Source organism: Filicampus tigris, chromosome 13 (assembly GCF_054856515.1).
Source record: "Filicampus tigris isolate MCC_2025a chromosome 13, RoL_Ftig_1.0, whole genome shotgun sequence".
In the NCBI taxonomy this organism is placed as follows: domain Eukaryota; kingdom Metazoa; phylum Chordata; class Actinopteri; order Syngnathiformes; family Syngnathidae; genus Filicampus; species Filicampus tigris.
This window is the reverse complement of record NC_141229.1, coordinates 1,413,334-1,431,610: the sequence shown is the minus strand read 5'-3', so window position 1 is coordinate 1,431,610 and position 18,277 is coordinate 1,413,334. Positions and strand designations below refer to the sequence as shown.

Sequence of the window (18,277 nt, the reverse complement as noted above, 5' to 3'; positions counted from 1 at the left end):
TACAACAAAGAGGTAGAGTAGATTAAAGTGCAAATCAAAGTTCAAATATTTGTTTCCAAATGTCGGGCGCAAAAGTAAAACGTCCTCCGAAAACAAAAAGGTCATGTAAAGATTCGTTCCGCCCGCTTGTGTACAAGATGGAATGTTTTTGTTGGCGGCGGTGTGGACAAAGCAATATTGGCCACTGGAGGGCGCCAAAGGAACACTTTGAAACGTTCTGAAAAACCGAACGCTTGACCGCGTCCTACATGAACGTAAAGCTCGCTTCAGTTCATTTGCAACCTGGCCCCTAATTCTGAATTGATACCCTAATTTGACACCCTAAATCCTGTTTTGAAATCCTAATCCTCAATTCACACCCTAAATTGTCTTGAAACCCGGGCCTAAAACCCTTGCCCTGGTTTGAAACCCAAATCCTTGCTTGAAACCTTAATTTGAAACCCTATCCCTGTGTTGAAACCCTAGTGAAAACCCTTACCCTAGTTGTTAAAAGCCTAATTCTGTCTTGAAACACTCACTCTTGTTTGAAACCATCATTTGAAACCCAAACTTAAAATGCGCTCATTTGAAACCCTGGCATGCAACTTTTATTTAAAGGCAAATTCTGTCTTGAAACCCAATTTTGAAAAGCTATCCCTTTCATGAAACCGTTATTTGCAATAACAATAGTTATGATAATAGTGAGGCCTGATTTGAAACCCTAATTGCAACACGCTGTTGTCTTGAAACCTTATCCTACCTTTAACCCCTAATTTGAAAGTGAAGTCCAGTTTTAAAACTGTATTTGGAAACCCTATTCGGCCTTAAAACCGTCATTTGAAACTGAAGTCCTCTCTTGAAATCCTAATTGAAACTCTAACTTGAACGTTAAGGCCTAATGTCCAGGCTTGAAATCCTAATTTGAAACCCTAACCATGTCTTTAACCCCCAATTTGAAAGTGTAGATCTGTGTTGAAACCCTCATTCGAAACCTTGCTGCTGCCTTGCTTGAAACCCTAATTGGAAACGTTATCCTCTGTTTGAATCCGTAACCCTGACTTGAAACCCTACCTGTGACTTTTGGTTGACCCATGCACGAGCAGGAGAGTCCAATGTGAATGTTGTTGTTGCGCCGCGTGACATCGAGCGTGACAATTGCAGGATTGACCCACTTCGTCCTTTCAACTCATGAATTTCAATGTGCGCCCATTTCACGCCTAAACGCCGCATCCGCCACCGCTATAGTGGGGGTGCGGTGGGCAGTGGGGATGCCCTGTCAGGGTCTCGCGGTGCCAAAAATCCAATTAGCTGATGGATGAGTGACGGCAGGAGAGGATATCCCATGATAAGCGCGCACTTGATGCCACCGCGGTTGCAATCAAAACAATTCAACGATTATGGAAAAGCAGCGGCAGAATTCGACACCCCAATGTTGGCTTGAAAGACGAGACTTTGCGTGACGAGGTGACATTTCCAACGCCACTCATACTGTTGATGGGCAAATCTTTTCATCCCAGGTTGGGGCTGCCCTAAAAAATGCTTTGTGTGCACTCCTGGTCTCCGCGCCCCCCCCGCTCGTCCCCCCCCCCCTCCTCCTCCTCTTCCTCCTCCCTTTCTGCAGCAGATGAAAGTGAGGCCAAGTGAGCGAGAAGAAAGAAGATGACGTCTCTGCCATTGACCTGCAGGCTTTTCTCCTCTGCCATGTTTTTTAATGCGCACCCCCCCCCTTCCCTTTGCCAAGCTTTCCTCCGCGCCTGGTGAGTGGAGACGTTCATGCCGGATGTCGTCTACACGTTGCAAAGCGAAGATCCAAGAGGGAATATTCATGTTAGGCCAGTCACTCCTCAGAATGCACAAAAAGAAGCTCGGGCAAAAACATCCACTCAAGGTTAGTCAAGGACAATGAGGCCCCCACCCCAAAAAACATAATAAAAACAAAAGATCCTTGTTTTTACTTGTTACCTCCACTAAGGATGTCACGTTTTATTTTTTTTCCCATCGGTGAGCAAGCTGTGCAAATGTGTTTTCTATTTATTTAATTTGGTTTTGTGATTTTTTTAAACAATTTTCTTCTTAGGTAATTGTATTTTTTTTATGTATATACGTTTACATTAAAAAAAAAAGTTTTTTAATGTATCCGCTTTAAAAAAAAAAAAAACTTTAGTATAATTATGATTTAATTCAAACTTTGATTTTTTCTGGAATAATTTTCAATTGTAATTGACATTTTGTGTTGTTTGTGGTCACGCCGACCAGGGCGAAAATGGTCACGAGCGGTCGGTTGCTAGGCAACAGCAGCCCTCAACCTCCTGCTTCTCTCATCACCCGCCTGCCCGGACACGACGAGATGTTCACAGCCGCCTAGACGGGTCTGGAAGCGGCACCCAACCCAACCGAGCAGGAAAAGAAACCAAATTGGAAGTCACAATTAAAACAACAGCAAAAATAAAAAGCAAGAGATCTGATGTTTTTTGTTTTTTTTTTCATTGAAGTCAACAAGAACCAAAGCAGAACATTTCTTCTGTTGTTTTGATGTTTACAAACATGTTTGGCATCCCTAGCAAAGCTTTAAAAAAAAAAAAGAAGCAAGATTTTTTGGGGGTAACTTCTTACTGATTTTACACTGTTACCCCATCAACATTTGGGGTGTTGTGTTGTTAACAATGTTGTAACTTTTATGTTGATGATGACACTGCTTTTCCTCTCAAGCAGTGACTCGACGTGTTCTATTGGCTAAAATCACACCTCCAAACAATGACAAATACTACAGGCATGTATATTTGAGTTTCAAAGTCAGTATCTCACATGCTAACCGTGGCAGTACTGATAAGACGCTACCATGCTAAGCTACTTTTGAGCTATGTAATTGCTATCTTGGTTGAAATAACACACTTTCCCAGATTAAAAATAACCGTATAAATGGAAGTAGTAAAACCCGGCCATCTGTAAAAGATACTGTATGAAAATATATGTGACTTTGACGGATTGTTGTTGAAGTTTCTTCTATGTAGGTTGCGGATAAAAAAAATAAATACTTATTTAAAGTCAGACACATAAACATACAGTAGCTACATATATACAAACACGCATACACACATACGTGCGGTCATTTTAAGTCTATTTTTCATGTGGAGAACTTTCATTTTCAAAAGAGCCAGCGAAAACAACCACGGCTTCAAAAACAAGGAAATCTATTACTGTACTGTCTCAACACACGCTACAGTACCGCTATAATTACACACGAGCGCGCGGACAAAATTACACGCGCGCTATAATTATGCATACAATGTACTCTACGGACGTTCTATGTAATTAGACTGCACTGCAGGCGTTTTATTTGCGCTCCATTGCAAAGAGTTTTGTAGCGTTAGCGTGCTAGTCGCTATACGCCATGTCGCAATTATGCCGTCAGTCCAACTTGTGGCCACTGTTGCTGGGTAAAAAAAAAAGTAAAAAGAGACAGGCAAGGGAATGGGGGGCGGGGGGTATAGGAGGGGCACCTCTGGATTTGGCTGCACTCACGTACATATGATACTATAATGACATGATGTGTAATTACACGGCTGACCACACGAGGCACCGGGTTTGCTGTTCTGGGCTCTTCTTTTTTTTTCAACCACAAGGAAATGAAATGTGACCTTCACTCCCCAGTTGCACACTATCCATACACTACATTATACAACATATCTACACGATGGAGTTTTTTTAAATCCATGAACATTCATAGCTCTTAGACGACCCCGTGAACTGGAGTTGTATTACGAACACAAAGTCCCTCGGGTCCTCAGACGTGAAGGGCTGCCCTCACACTGCCTGAATTGGAAAACGATATGCTTGCCGCATGTTATATTTCTTCTTTGGCTATGTTTGGGCTGTTGATTGACTTATTTAAAATGAAAAAAGACTTATGTTGGGGTTGGCCGTGTACAAATACTTTGTTACTGTACTTACTCTAAGTAGAATTATCACCTATCTGTACTTTGTTCATTAAAATCCGAAAAAAATGACAACGTAATGTGTGAACCGCGGCGCACAAATTGAACGCAGAATTGTTCTGTCTCAGCCAACGTGCGCATCTTTAAGAACGTCACAGACGTAAACTAAGTCGATAAAAATAACCTTAAAACAAATGAAAACATCATCAAAATTCTAACCGTATTTTTTCATATTTACATTTAATATTGGAAAATGACTATTCATACTTAAAGGGATCTGTGTAGTATTTAAAAAAAATCTTTTTTGCGGGCGCTTTGACGCAATAACTGTTAAAATGTGAAACTCAGCAAACCCCCTGAAGCACAGGTTCACAGTACTGATATGTTGGATTTTTCGGGGGGTACAGTTCAAGTATTTATTCCTATCTTTTATTGTTCTGCCTGCTGTTTATTTTGGTTGCAATTCTATTGTGGACCACTGGACGGCAGCACACTAATTTGTTTGACACTAAATTTAAAGGAGGACGAATGAAAACAGGAAGTATTTCAGCCCAGCCTAGTTTTTGCTGAAGATTTATTGAATGTGAAATCCTCTTCGATCCTGATTTTTACGTCTACGAGGTTCGTTTCATGATGTACTTCTTTGGCCATGATTGTGAGATAAGATTTGTTTTCGCTAAAGGCAGAGGGATTGGTACGCTCTTTGTACGATAGCCTTAAGCCTCATATTTTTATTTGTATTTTTCGAAACATCCAAAATAGAAGCAAAATTGTTCAAAGTTGTCTGAGTGCATCGCGAGCCGTGTCATACCCGCGCATGCACGCATGCAGCGACCGTCCAAGCCATGAAGTGTTTTTTTCCAAGGAGGAACATTCTCATCACTTCTTTTCTTTTCCCACTGTGTCAAAAAAAAAAAAAAAAAAAGCCTCCCACATGACACCCGGCCGCCATTTTAACCGATGACATCATCAAACGGCGGCTGGAAACTTCCCGTTCACTCGATTCCGGACGAGCAGCTCATCTTTGGCGCTTTCGCAGCGAGGCTTCAAATTCCGCACGGACGCGCCTGAGCCGTGCCCGCCCGCCGCCGCCGCCTGGTCGCCTTGGTGACTGCGTGTTGACGCTCAAGGTGAAAGCGAGGTGACGGCGCTCACACATGTGGCAGCGTTTTCCCGCCTTAATCACGGCGAAAAACTGCAATCAAGTCGTCGAATGACGCACGCGACTGTTATTTTATTTATTTTTTGCTCTCATTAAGTGTTCTCGTCTTATCTCCAAACTGAGCTCAGACTCCACTTTTCATGTTGTTTTCTTACAAGTTTTCCCACAACATGAAGTTGATTTCTTTCAATAGCATCTCTAAACAAATGTCAATGGTAAAATGACATTGCAAGATGAAAAGTTGTAATATTACTGGGTGTACAGTAAGAAACAAAACTGCTTATCTTTGAATAAGAACATTTTCAATTTAAAACAAGCTGCCTGTGTGCATTTTTGAGGAAAACGTCGTGTACTTTTTGACAAAAAAAGTCACAAGTGTAATGACAAATAAAAGCCAAAACTTTAGGCGGTTGTATTTCTCCACAAAAGACGATCGGATAGATGATGCGATTCAAGGATGCGCCGATGTTAAAATGTAACGGTTCCATTGAGTGGGATTACGAGAAACTAGGGTTAGGGTTTCAAACTAGGTTTAGGGTTTCCAACTAGGGTTTCAAACTAGGGTTAGGGTTTCAAAATAGGGTTAGGGTTTCAAATTAGGGTTAGGGTTTCAAACTAGGGTTTCAAAATAGGGTTAGGGATCAAAATAGAGTTAGGGTTTCAAACTAGGGTTAAGGTTTCAAACTAGGGTTAGGGTTTCAAACTAGTGTTTCAAACTAGGGTTAGGGTTTCAAAATAGGGTTAGGGTTCAAAACTAGGGTTTCAAACTAGGGTTAAGGTTTCCAACTAGGGTTTCGAACTAGGGTTAGGGTTTCCAACTAGGGGTTATAACTAGGGTTAAGGTTTCCAACTAGGGTTTCAAACTAGGGTTAGGGTTTCAAAATAGGGTTTCAAACTAGGGTTAGGGTTTCAAACTAGGGTTTCAAACTAGCGTTAGGGTTTCAAAATAGGGTTAGGGTTTCAAACTAGGGTTAAGGTTTCGAACTAGGGTTTCGAACTAGGGTTAGGGTTTCAAACTAGGGTTTCAAACTAGGGTTAAGGTTTCCAACTAGGGTTTCAAACTAGGGTTAGGGATCAAAATAGGGTTAGGGTTTCAAAATAGGGTTAGGGTTTCAAACTAGGGTTTCAAACTAGGGTTAAGGTTTCGAACTAGGGTTTCGAACTAGGGTTAGGGTTTCAAACTAGGGTTTCAAACTAGGGTTAAGGTTTCCAACTAGGGTTTCAAACTAGGGTTAGGGATCAAAATAGGGTTAGGGTTTCAAACTAGGGTTAGGGTTTCCAACTAGGGTTTCAATCTAGGGTTAGGGTTTCAAATTAATGTTAAGGTTTCGAACTAGGGTTTCAAACTAGGGTTAGGGTTTCAAACTAGGGTTAGGGTTTCTAACTAGGGTTTCAAACTAGGGTTAGGGTTTAAAATTAGGGTTTAAAACTAGGGTTAGGGTTTCCAACTAGGGTTTCAAACTAGGGTTAGGGTTTTAAAGTAGGGTTTCAAGCTCGGAATAGGGTTTCAAAGTAGGGTTTCAAACTAGGGTTAGGGTTCTAAAGTAGGGTTTCAAGCTCGGAATAGGGTTTCAAAGTAGGGTTTCAAAATAGGGTCAGGGTTTCAAACTAGGGTTAGGGTTTCAAACTAGGGTTTCAATCTAGGGTTAGGGTTTCCAACTAGGGTTTCAAACTAGTGTTTCAAAATAGGGTTAGGGTTTCCAATTAGGGTTTCAAGATCGGAATAGGGTTTCAAAGTAGGGTTTCAAACTAGGGTTAGGGTTTTAAAGTAGGGTTTCAAGCTCGGAATAGGGTTTCAAAGTAGGGTTTCAAACTAGGGTTAGGGTTCTAAAGTAGGGTTTCAAGCTCGGAATAGGGTTTCAAAGTAGGGTTTCAAAATAGGGTCAGGGTTTCAAACTAGGGTTAGGGTTTCAAACTAGGGTTTCAATCTAGGGTTAGGGTTTCCAACTAGGGTTTCAAACTAGTGTTTCAAAATAGGGTTAGGGTTTCCAATTAGGGTTTCAAGATCGGAATAGGGTTTCAAAGTAGGGTTTCAAACTAGGGTTAGGGTTTTAAAGTAGGGTTTCAAGCTCGGAATAGGGTTTCAAAGTAGGGTTTCAAACTAGGGTTAGGGTTTTAAAGTAGGGTTTCAAGCTCGGAATAGGGTTTCAAAGTAGGGTTTCAAAATAGAGTCAGGGTTTCAAACTAGGGTTTCAATCTAGGGTTAGGGTTTCCAATTAGGGTTTCAAACTAGGGTTAGGGTTTCAAAATAGGGTTAGGGTTTCAAACTAGGGTTTCAAACTAGGGTTAAGGTTTCCAACTAGGGTTTCAAAGTAGGGTTAGGGTTTCCAACTAGGGTTTATAACTAGGGTTAGGGTTTTAAACTAGGGTTTCAATCTAGTGTTTCAAAATAGGGTTAGGGTTTCCAATTAGGGTTTCAAGATCGGAATAGGGTTTCAAAGTAGGGTTTCAAACTAGGGTTAGGGTTTTAAAGTAGGGTTTCAAGCTCGGAATAGGGTTTCAAAGTAGGGTTTCAAACTAGGGTTAGGGTTTTAAAGTAGGGTTTCAAGCTCGGAATAGGGTTTCAAAGTAGGGTTTCAAAATAGAGTCAGGGTTTCAAACTAGGGTTTCAATCTAGGGTTAGGGTTTCCAATTAGGGTTTCAAACTAGGGTTAGGGTTTCAAAATAGGGTTAGGGTTTCAAACTAGGGTTTCAAACTAGGGTTAAGGTTTCCAACTAGGGTTTCAAAGTAGGGTTAGGGTTTCCAACTAGGGTTTATAACTAGGGTTAGGGTTTTAAACTAGGGTTTCAATCTAGTGTTTCAAAATAGGGTTAGGGTTTCCAATTAGGGTTTCAAGATCGGAATAGGGTTTCAAAGTAGGGTTTCAAACTAGGGTTAGGGTTTTAAAGTAGGGTTTCAAGCTCGGAATAGGGTTTCAAAGTAGGGTTTCAAACTAGGGTTAGGGTTTTAAAGTAGGGTTTCAAGCTCGGAATAGGGTTTCAAAGTAGGGTTTCAAAATAGAGTCAGGGTTTCAAACTAGGGTTTCAATCTAGGGTTAGGGTTTCCAATTAGGGTTTCAAACTAGGGTTAGGGTTTCAAAATAGGGTTAGGGTTTCAAACTAGGGTTTCAAACTAGGGTTAAGGTTTCCAACTAGGGTTTCAAAGTAGGGTTAGGGTTTCCAACTAGGGTTTATAACTAGGGTTAGGGTTTTAAACTAGGGTTTCAATCTAGGGTTAGGGTTTCCAACTAGGGTTTCAAACTAGGGTTAGGGTTTCAAAATAGGGTTAGGGTTTCAAACTAGGGTTAGGGTTTCAAACTAGGGTTTCAATCTAGGATTAGGGTTTCAAACTAGGGTTAAGGTTTCAAAATAGGGTTAGGGTTTCCAACTAGGGTTTATGACTAGGGTTAGGGTTTTAAACTAGGGTTTCAAACTAGGGTTAGGGTTTCCAACTAGGGTTTCATACTAGGGTTAGGGTTTCAAAATAGGGTTAGGGTTTCAAACTAGAGTTAGGGTTTCAAACTAGGGTTTCAATCTAGGGTTAGGGTTTCAAAATAGGGTTAAGGTTTCCAACTAGGGTTTCGAACTAGGGTTAGGGTTTCCAACTAGGGGTTATAACTAGGGTTAGGGTTTCAAACTAGGGTTTCAAACTAGGGTTAGGGTTTCAAACTAGGCTTTCAATCTAGGGTTAGGGTTTCAAAATAGGGTTAGGGTTTCAAACTAGGGTTTCAACCTAGGGTTAGGGTTTAAAAGTCGGGTTTCAAACTAGGGTTAGGGTTTCCAACTAGGGTTTCAAACTAGGGTTAGGGTTTTAAAGTAGGGTTTCAAACTAGGGTTAGGGGTTCCAATTAGGGTTTCAAGCTTGGAATAGGGTTTCAAAGTAGGGTTTCAAACAAGGGTTAGGGTTTTAAAGTAAGGTTTCAAGCTCGGAATAGGGTTTCAAAGTAGTGTTACAAACTAGGGTTAGGGTCTCCAATTAGGGTTTCAAGCTCAGAATAGGGTTTCAAAGTAGGGTTTCAAACTAGGGTTAGGGTTTTAAAGTTGGGTTTCAAGCTTGGAATATGGTTTCAAAGTAGGGTTTCAAACTAGGGTTAGGGTTTTAAAGTAGGGTTTCAAGCTCGGAATAGGGTTAGAACGGTTATTTGTTTGACTTCCAAAGCCATTTTCCTCTTCAGTTGGCTTTTCCTTTTTGATCTTGCTTGATTTGTTTTGGAAACAAACGGGATGTTGCCACCGTCGGACATTCAAATGCGAGGCGAGAAGACGTTTGCTGCTGGTTAACTTGCTGCATGCTGCGTAAGGGGGTTGGGGGGTGGGGGGGTTGAGCTTCGTCTTGACGTGGGGAAGCTCCAGCAACCGCCCCCCCTCCCCCAAAGAGAAAGAGGCATTTAGCGGCGAAAACAAGCGGCCCTCACAGGAGCGCCTGAAAGGGGCACTTGAGGCGGGCCGTGAAGCTCCGCCGCCGCCGGCTGGACAGGCAGCCGCCGCCGCCGCCGCCGCCGCCGCCGCCGCCGGCCCCCGCCGGCCCCCGCCGGCCCCCTCCCGAGCTCCCGCCCCCTCATCTCCGCTTTCTCCTCCCTCGTGTGTGTCCCAGCTTCTCCTACTTGGCCAATCGCGCCTGATGAGCACCAAGATGCTCCTCCGTCTTCTAACTGCACCCAGCAATACTACGCGGCTTTTGATTGGCCAAGTTTTCTAGTTTCGTGGATTCTAGATTCCTTTTCTTTTTTGGGGGGGCTTCATAAAGATTTTTTTTTTTTGCTGAGTTTTGAGCTTTCGCATGTTTGTTGATATTTTTTTCTATACGAAATCATGGGACAAATGTTTATGCCCCCTTTCTACAGACGATGACATAATAATCATAGTAATAATGATATTAAAAATACATTCAAAACGTTCTTGTTTATTGTGACTTGTCACATTTGTCCTTTCCTTTCCCACCAAAAATAAATACAAATTGTGACGGGAGGTAAACAAAGTGACTTGTGTTATTTTACTTTGGTGATGGACTATTTGGTCAATAGTCATGTTTTTGTTGCTTTTTTTGAAAAAGTTTTGTTTTCCACGGGTATGAAGAAATAGGAATCAAAATACAGTACTTCATTCATATGACAACATAAAAGCTGTTTATTGAAAAGCTGTTTGTTGACAGACAGCTACATTGTTTTGTCAGGCACGGCCACACAACATCTCACCGCCTCGTGCCGGAATGTTCCACAGCATCCGTCATCATCATCATCATCATCATAATCATCATCATCATCAGAAGCCACAAATGAACAAAATGCAAAAATGGTTAGTTCCACTTTTCTATGTTATTGGAAATAAATTATGTGGTACAAGCCCGCTGCTAATCGCTCTAAAGTGGAATGCAAAACAAACAATGGTAGCTCACACGGCTAAATAAAACTCTAAAAAAAAAAAAAAAAAAAGTCTAATGTCTCTTATGTACAACAGCAAGCACGTTTCAAACTATAAATTAATCTTACCAAAGATAAAACACTGTGTGAGAAAAACAAACAACAACAAAATTCCAGCTCAGAGAGTCACATGAACAAAAAAAAAAGTAAAGATAAAACTGAAAAAAAATCGATGAGTCCTCGCTGTCATCACTTTGAAAATAAACAAGTTGCTTCTTGCCAAGCGTTCGCTTTTCACGCTTAAAACTTGCTTGTAAAATCTGCACCAAAAAAAACCAAAAAACCTAGCAAACAATGTATCTTTCGTTAGTAAGCTGACTGCTCGTTACTATCAAATTTATGGTCAAAATGTGTATTTCGGACTGAAACAACTTTTTTTTGTCGACGTTACGTTTACTCCTTTTGAATATGCTTGCGAAATATGCAAATTGTTTTAAAATCTGTGTATAATCATTTTTGTAAATATTTCGGATACAAAAAATGGGACGTGAATGTCGTAATGTATAGCTTGCTCTAGTCTGAAGGATTGAAAACAAGCCAATGACGATTGTTGACAAAATTTGTGCTGTGCGTTGCTAGCATTCATCAAAATATTGAAAATTTTTGTTTAAAATGTCAAATTGTGCTTTTGTTTAATGTGTTCAAAATGTTCTTGTACGTGTTACCATCAAATCTATCGTACGAAAAGAAAAAACACTCTTTTTTTAAGGACCTTGTGCAATTTTTTGTACATGTCGATAATTAGTTGCTAGCATTCGTCATCATCATTTCAGGGTTAAAATTTGTAAAACAAACAAAAAAAATCATAAGTAGTCGAAATATTTCACACATGAGCAGATTCATAGCTACTGTCAAGAAAATTGCTAATATGCTAGCTGCTTGTGTCAGCATCAAATCTAAGCTTGAAAGTGTGTTTGATATTTTTTTTTCAGTTTTAAACGTGAACTTTCTAACGCTGTGAAGTGGCAACAACGCGGAAACCAATAACGAGGTTAGTGTGAAAGCTAGGGGGCAACGTTGAGTGACGAGGACCATCTGGCTCTCGAATAAAAAAGAAACGCGAAAATAAATGCAAGTAGCTTGAATAAAAAGACTCTCACCATAGGGAAAGCTTTGACACAGCATGGAAGAATAAATAATAAAAATGTCCGTTTCGTCTTCTTCACTTCTTTTCACACAAGTGCCTTCCATTTTTGCTTTCAATCAGACAGTCGCAAAAGACAAAAAAAAATCACAGGAAGACTTGTTGATTTCATACTATGATTGATTATTGTCAAAATATTTGGTGCTTTTTTTTCCATCTCACAGCAGAATTAAATACTTAAAGGGGGCAAATGATTAAGTACTCACACGGTCTTGTTGGGATTTTTTTTTTCCGAGTAGCAGCAAGCTAATTTAATATTTCTTAAACACTGCAAATTTAATAAACATTTTTCTTTTTTAAACGTACTTTTTTTTGGGGGACGCTTTTCATCCCATAATGCTTTGCTGCCGCATCACAGCCCGCTTTTGGCGACTCAGTGAAACAGACTTTTAAGACTTCATTTGGCACTTTGATGAACAATCAAGCACATATACGTGCACCCCCCCCCCCCCCCCCCCGAATGAAAATATAATGTAACAAAATCAAAATATTTTTTTCCACTTTTGGCTGTGCACAGCATGACTTCATGTCAGTTTTAACACTGAAGAGCAACGTTCACACACACACACACACACACACACACACACACACTTGCACGCACACAAATATTGCTTTTTCTTCCGCTTGGCTAGTTGCTTGTCTATTGAGGTGCAAAGCATGATGGGATTTGCAGTTTTCGCTTTTTTTGTTGTTGTTTTTGAGCCTCTGGAGTGCTCAACGCCTCTTGGCCAGCAAGACGTGAACGTCGTCTTCGCAAGCCACAACTCAGCAGGTGTTTCTCGCTTCTTCCGCTTGATAATACCAAAAAAAAAAACGGTTAACACCCGCGAGAGAAGAACGGCTACGAAGAAGGAGCAGCGACACACTGGAAAGTAAAAAATATGTATATGAGTAGAAAGAAAGAGGACCGGGGGGGAAAAAAAAGGTGCAACGTTATGAGAAAAAATTGTTACGTTCCAGGGAAAAGTCGTAAAGTTGTGAGAATAAAAACAGAATATTGTTCGGAAAATAGTCTGGTTCAGTAATGTTTCTCCTGATAACGGTGCCACTTTTTTGTTGTAAGACATTTGTTTTCGTTGAATGCGCGGACGTTTTTCCCTAAAATTGCCACATTTTTTTTTTTTTTTTGCTGAAAAGTACAACTTGTTCTGTTAGTAATGTGACTCTATTCTTTTCCCGTAAATATTTTTCCTGATCATTTTTACTTGTTTTCCTAGTAAGTTTTACAAATTTTTGGGGACTTAATATTACTATTTTTTTCTTTAGATTTTTGTTTTCATTGAAGAGATTTGTCTCCTACATTTTTTTCTTATGTTGTTTTTTCCCCCCCGTGATGTTAACTGTTAAATTATTGTTAATTTATTATTTGTTAAATTATTGTTAATTATTTCCTCCTTGTTCTTGTCACTTTTTTCCCCCGTAACTTGACTAATAAATATTGTATCTTTTTAAGCAGGTTTTTTTTCGGGTAAAAACTAAAATAATATATATTTTTTCTCATAACATTACTAAATGAAGTTGTGATGTTCTTTCTCATAACATATATATTTTTTCTTTTCTTTTAAAATGATGTTGATGTATCTCTAGTAACTTTCTGACTTTTTATCTGCGAACTACGATTTTTTCTTCTAATATTCCAACTTTATTCTTGCAACCTTTGGACTTTTTTTCCCCCTCTAAACGTAACCACTTTATTCTCTTCATTTTTGTTGTTGTTGTGCCTTGCCAACATTTCTTTTCTAGTAAAACGACATTTTTTTTCCTTGCCAGTGTGTCCTTCAAATGTATTTGTCAAAAGCGGAGTGACGACCGTGGGCCTGATTTCAAATCAGTTCCAAAAGTGAAACCAAATTTGGCCTTTTGGTGCCCCGCTTTCAGCCAAACCTTTGCAATGCCTGTTCATCTATAAATATCTTTACAAATATACACCTTAAGTATTTCATAAACTTCAAACGTTTCTGCGACAACAGTGTCTTCTCCATAACTTCTGTCCGAAACACTTTTTTTCCTTTTTTTTTGTTTTTTTTTTTTGTGTGATGCTAGATGACAATAGAACTCCTCTTTGCATGTTTGTATTTACAATAGATTCTCTTCTGGAAAGTCGTTAGTGACGCCGACTCGTTGGAGGACTTTGGAAGAACGTCGAGTCCAACCTTTGGAAGATTTTTCCCCAATCCGGGAGCTTCCATCTTGGTAGGCACAGATTGGTTGCAACCCCCCATTTCCCGTTTTCTCCCGTCCCGCAGATTGTCCGTAACAAAAGACTGGCCGTGTACAAAAATAAACTTTGTGATAAAAAAAAAAAAAAAATCCTTCAAAGTTTCCCGAGCCCAGCGGAAGGCTTCCGTCCTTCCGTCTGCGCTCGGTGAGGTGATTATCAGGGGTGGGGGGAGGGTCGGGGTCTGGGCGTACCCCGCCTGCTCCAGCTGAGGTTTTATGTGTGAACGGCGACGTTGTTGGCGGGCGGCAGCTGCTTGGGAAGACAGGGCTCGTCGGGCAGGCCGTCGTGGGCGAACACGGAGTCGTCGCCCGACGAGCAGGTGCTGTTGGAGTCCTGGCACGTGGGCGAGTACTGCTCCAGCGGAACCGACAGGTCCAGGTACTCCTGGGGGATCGCACGCTTGACATTAGCACACATTTGGAGCACAAACAACATTTATTTATGACTCATTTTATATGTCGAATGATGAGAAAAAGATTCACACTGAAAAAGCTTTACGGAAAATGTGTACAGTTCCAAGACAAAAACAAAAGTCGCAATTTTTGGGGGGAAAAAAAAAAGTCAAAAAGGTCATTACGGTGGGACATTCAAGGCCCCCACTCCCCAAAATCACAAAGACAGTACGAGTGTGTGTGTGTGCGCGGGTGTGTGTGTGTGTGTGTGTGCGTGTGTTGGACTTACATCGGTGGAGGTCATGGACAAAACGCGGTCGTGATCTTCCACCAGCTGGCGGAACGTCGGCCTCTGCGACGGCACGGCGTGCCAGCACTCGCGCATGATCATGTACCTGAAAGGCACACATTAGCGGGTTAGCTTAGCATGTTCGCTAGCAAGCTCGCTCGCTAGCATTCAAAGACTCCAAAGTGGGCGGAAAGCAGTACGAACAACTTGCAGACACGCACGGGAAAGAAACGTTGCCAGTGCGCAACAAAGGCCACGTGAAATTGCTGCTGCTAAGATGACGACGTTTTATGACGATTTTTTTTTCTGCCAATACCACATAAGCTACTCCATTTGAATTCTTCAACTCTTCTGTCATAACATTTACAATTATTTCAACATACATTCTTTTCCCACAGAATATTACAACTTCCTTCTTGCGATCCTTTTTCTCACAAATTTCAGATTTGTTTTCTCGTGCAATATTACCATACTTTTTTCATAATATTGTTTTTTTGCACATTTTTCGAGCAACTTTGCGACTTTTTTCCCAGTTTTTTTTTTTTTTTTTTTTACTTGTGTCTGACATCGCACATTCTTTTCTTGTGATATTACAACCTGATTCCTGACTTTTGCTTGTAACGTTCAGATTTTTCTTATTGTTGATTGTTTTGTACTTTTTTCCTTCATAGTATGAGGACTTTACACTTTTTATAATTTTTTGGGGTAACATGAACGCTTTTTTTCCTCACATCTTGACTATTTTGGTCTAATGATATCTTCCTGCACTATATTGCAATTTGACCATTTCTTTTTGACATTTTCCCTTAATATTACATTTTTTTTTTTTTATCAGAACAAAACAATTTATTTTTCTTGGAAATATTTCATTTGTTTCTGTTGACTTTATCAAAGTTACACTTTTTTTTCCTTTGCTTTGGATCTATTTTTGCGTTGAATGTCGAAGGTGCAAGCAAGCGAGCGAGCGAGCGAGCGAGCAAGCAAGCTGCTGTTTGAGCGACTCACAGCTCGTGGGTGCAGTTGGCGGGTTTGTCCATGCGGTGTCCCTCCTTGAGCAGCTTGAAGAGTTCCTCCACGGGGATGCCGGGGTACGGCGACCCCCCCAGCGTGAAGATCTCCCACAGCAACACGCCGTAAGACCACCTGCTCGCACAAACACACCACCAAAATCGTGACAGCCACACAGAAAAACAAAACAAAAAAAAACATGCAGCCGTTACAATCTACGGAAAAGTTTTCCTTTTTAGTTTAAAATAGATGTCTTGTCTCGCGGCGTGGCACCTTTTTTTCATAACCTACAAATGTCCAAATTCTCTTGTTACTTGACTATATTTTCAAAACGTTCTTTCATGACTTCATTTTGATTGGCATTACAATGTCAGTTTAGGCTATTTTGTCAAATGGAACATTTTCTTGAAATCTCTTAAACCAGCCACACCGGCAGATCGGTTGTAAAATGTTACGAAACCAAATATCTTTCATGCGCACATTGTTACGCAGACACGGGAAACGGCAAGATTGACGCTGAAATGTCAGCCAAGGTAACTTGCTAGCGTGAGCAGCTTCTGTGTCACGCGCAATTTTGAATTTGTTTTTTTAGCTGTAAGCTAAGCAGCTAAGATGCTAGCCATTAACCCGCCGCGGAGGCGAACCCTTTCATGAAATTATTTACGCTCGCCACGAGACCCCAAACTCAGACCGTGACGTTGAGATGAATAAGGAGGGGTCTGGGGGCTTGGGGGGGGGGGGGGTTCTATTCCTGTACTCGAGTATTTCACAAAGCCTGGCTGCCTGGCTGGCTGGCTGGCGGGATGGTGGATCCACTTTGTAAATGCAGACCTGCTGGAAAAACACAGCAGCGGGCGGGCGGGCGGGCTGGAATCTTTCCCAGTGTGCCGGGATCTCACACACACGCACATCGGACGACCATGTTGCGTCTTTGCCTCGGAAGACACGTTTTCTCGTTTTGCCAGTAACGTCACTCGGTTGTCTTTTCAATTTTTGTTGTTTTCTAACATTGCGATTTTTCCCTTGTCGATTTACAACTTTCCTTGTTTTTATTTTTTTTAATGAACATGAATTTTTTGTCATAGCATTTAAGTGTTTTTTTTAAGTTTACTATTGTAACCTTTACCACTTGTTTTTATCGGTAACTTTCCGACCTTTTTCTCTTAACACTACAATTTTTTTTTATACCTTTCTGACTTTTTTGTTGTCTATTCAACTTTTTTATAACTTTTTTTCCCACTAACATTACGACATTTTTCTGTGAGCCCTTCAATTTCTACAAAGAGAGAGCTACAACTTTACTTTTTCTCTTGTAACTTTATGACTTTTTTTTTCCCCTTATGGCCCTTTTGCTGATAACACACTTTTTTTTTCATGTAACATTTCTTGTTCCGTAAACTTCACAGCCTCGTGTCTCATGTTCCGATTCTTGACATAAACTTCCGATTTTTTTCTCGTGACATTTTTTGTTGTAGCATCGTGAATTTGTCTCACAAAATCTGTATATTTTTCTCTCTCAGAAATTCATTTGAACATTCCAAAACTTTTCTTGTAACGTTCCATTTTTTCTCCCTCCATAACATTACAAATTTTCTCTTGTAGCTTTGGGACTGTTTTTTTTCCGAACATTCCGACATTTTTTCCCTTTGCCCTTCAATTTTATCTTGCTTAAATTTACAATTGTAACATCAAGTTTTGTCATAAATGTACCACTTTTTTTCCCCTGTAACTTTGCAACATGTACTGTCAATGTAAGACTACCATTTCGTTCTCATTACTTTCCAACTTCCTTTTGGACTTTTTCTGACGACAGTTTTCTCAAAACATTTGGACTTTTTCCTCTTAAAGTTGTGTCCATTTTGTCTTGCTAGCATGCCAGCGTGAGCCTTTGTGACCCCTGACCTGTGTGAGGTGCTTGAAGGAGCCGCTCTCTTTGAATCCTGGAGGAAAAACATCCCAGAGGGAAGATGTGGAATGAGCGCTCCGACCCTCTTATCTCTCACTCTGTGGATTTACGCAGTTAAAACACGGCTAAGACGTCGAGGCACCGCGCCGCCCGGCTCCCTCTGATGTCGTGCGGGGAGATTACGGAACACGCAGAACAAACGCGCTGAGGAATGCGCCGCCGCCGATATGGGAGGAGCTCGGGATTCCCGTCGTCAAATTGTCAAAGTGGAGCTCTTGACGCTAATGTGCTGCGGCGGCATATTTCAACAAGGCCCGGATTGCCGCCGCGTCGCGTCGCGCCAGGTGCCGGCCGGCCATGTGACGGCGGGAAGGCAAACTCACACGTCGCTCTGGTGAGTGTAGACCCGGTCGAAGAGAGCCTCCGGCGCCATCCACTTGACGGGGAGACGACCCTAAAGCAACACGACGCGCCACAGAGAGTCAACACCAGCAAAACAATCACAAGAACAAGTCACATTGTCTGTCGGAAGTTTGTGTTCCGACAACTTTTTTCAAGGTTTTTTTCTTGCACCTTCCCAACTCGTTTCTTATCAATTGGAGGTTTTCTCCCAAAATGCAGGTGTGCTGAGGAGGATGCCTGAGGAGCGCCTGTTGAAGGCTGCGAGCATCCCCTCAGTGTGCTTAAGGTCTCCCCCCCGCCTGTTCCCCCCCTCCCACATGTGCAAGATTTTGAGTCCTTTTTGTAATGTCTTTATTGTGGTTATGTGCTGATGTTTTTTTTTTCCAGATCTCACACTGTGCCCCCCTCATGGGAGCATTTTTTTTGTTATATTATATTTT

General features: G+C 41.1%; 1 protein-coding gene and 1 long non-coding RNA gene across 10 annotated transcripts in view; one reads left to right on the top strand and one right to left on the bottom strand.

Moving 5' to 3' along the window:
- Positions 1 to 4,493: 4,493 nt before the first annotated feature.
- Positions 4,494 to 10,324, top strand: LOC147137044 (uncharacterized). The gene is made up of 3 exons (XR_015089329.1): positions 4,494 to 4,535; positions 4,841 to 5,044; positions 10,229 to 10,324. It is a non-coding gene; the product is annotated as an uncharacterized LOC147137044 (long non-coding RNA).
- Positions 10,325 to 12,109: 1,785 nt separating this feature from the next.
- Positions 12,110 to 18,277, bottom strand: part of fgfr3 (fibroblast growth factor receptor 3) — a 102,577-nt gene continuing 96,409 nt past the window's right edge. For all 9 annotated transcript variants that reach the window (XM_086050451.1, XM_086050455.1, XM_086050450.1 and 6 more), the window contains 4 exons: positions 17,819 to 17,889; positions 15,527 to 15,664; positions 14,522 to 14,627; positions 12,110 to 14,224 (listed from right to left, as the gene is read on the bottom strand). In XM_086050451.1, coding sequence (XP_085906577.1) covers positions 14,054 to 14,224; positions 14,522 to 14,627; positions 15,527 to 15,664; positions 17,819 to 17,889 — 486 coding nt within the window. In that variant the 3' untranslated portion in view covers positions 12,110 to 14,053. The remainder of the gene's footprint in view (positions 14,225 to 14,521; positions 14,628 to 15,526; positions 15,665 to 17,818; positions 17,890 to 18,277) is intronic.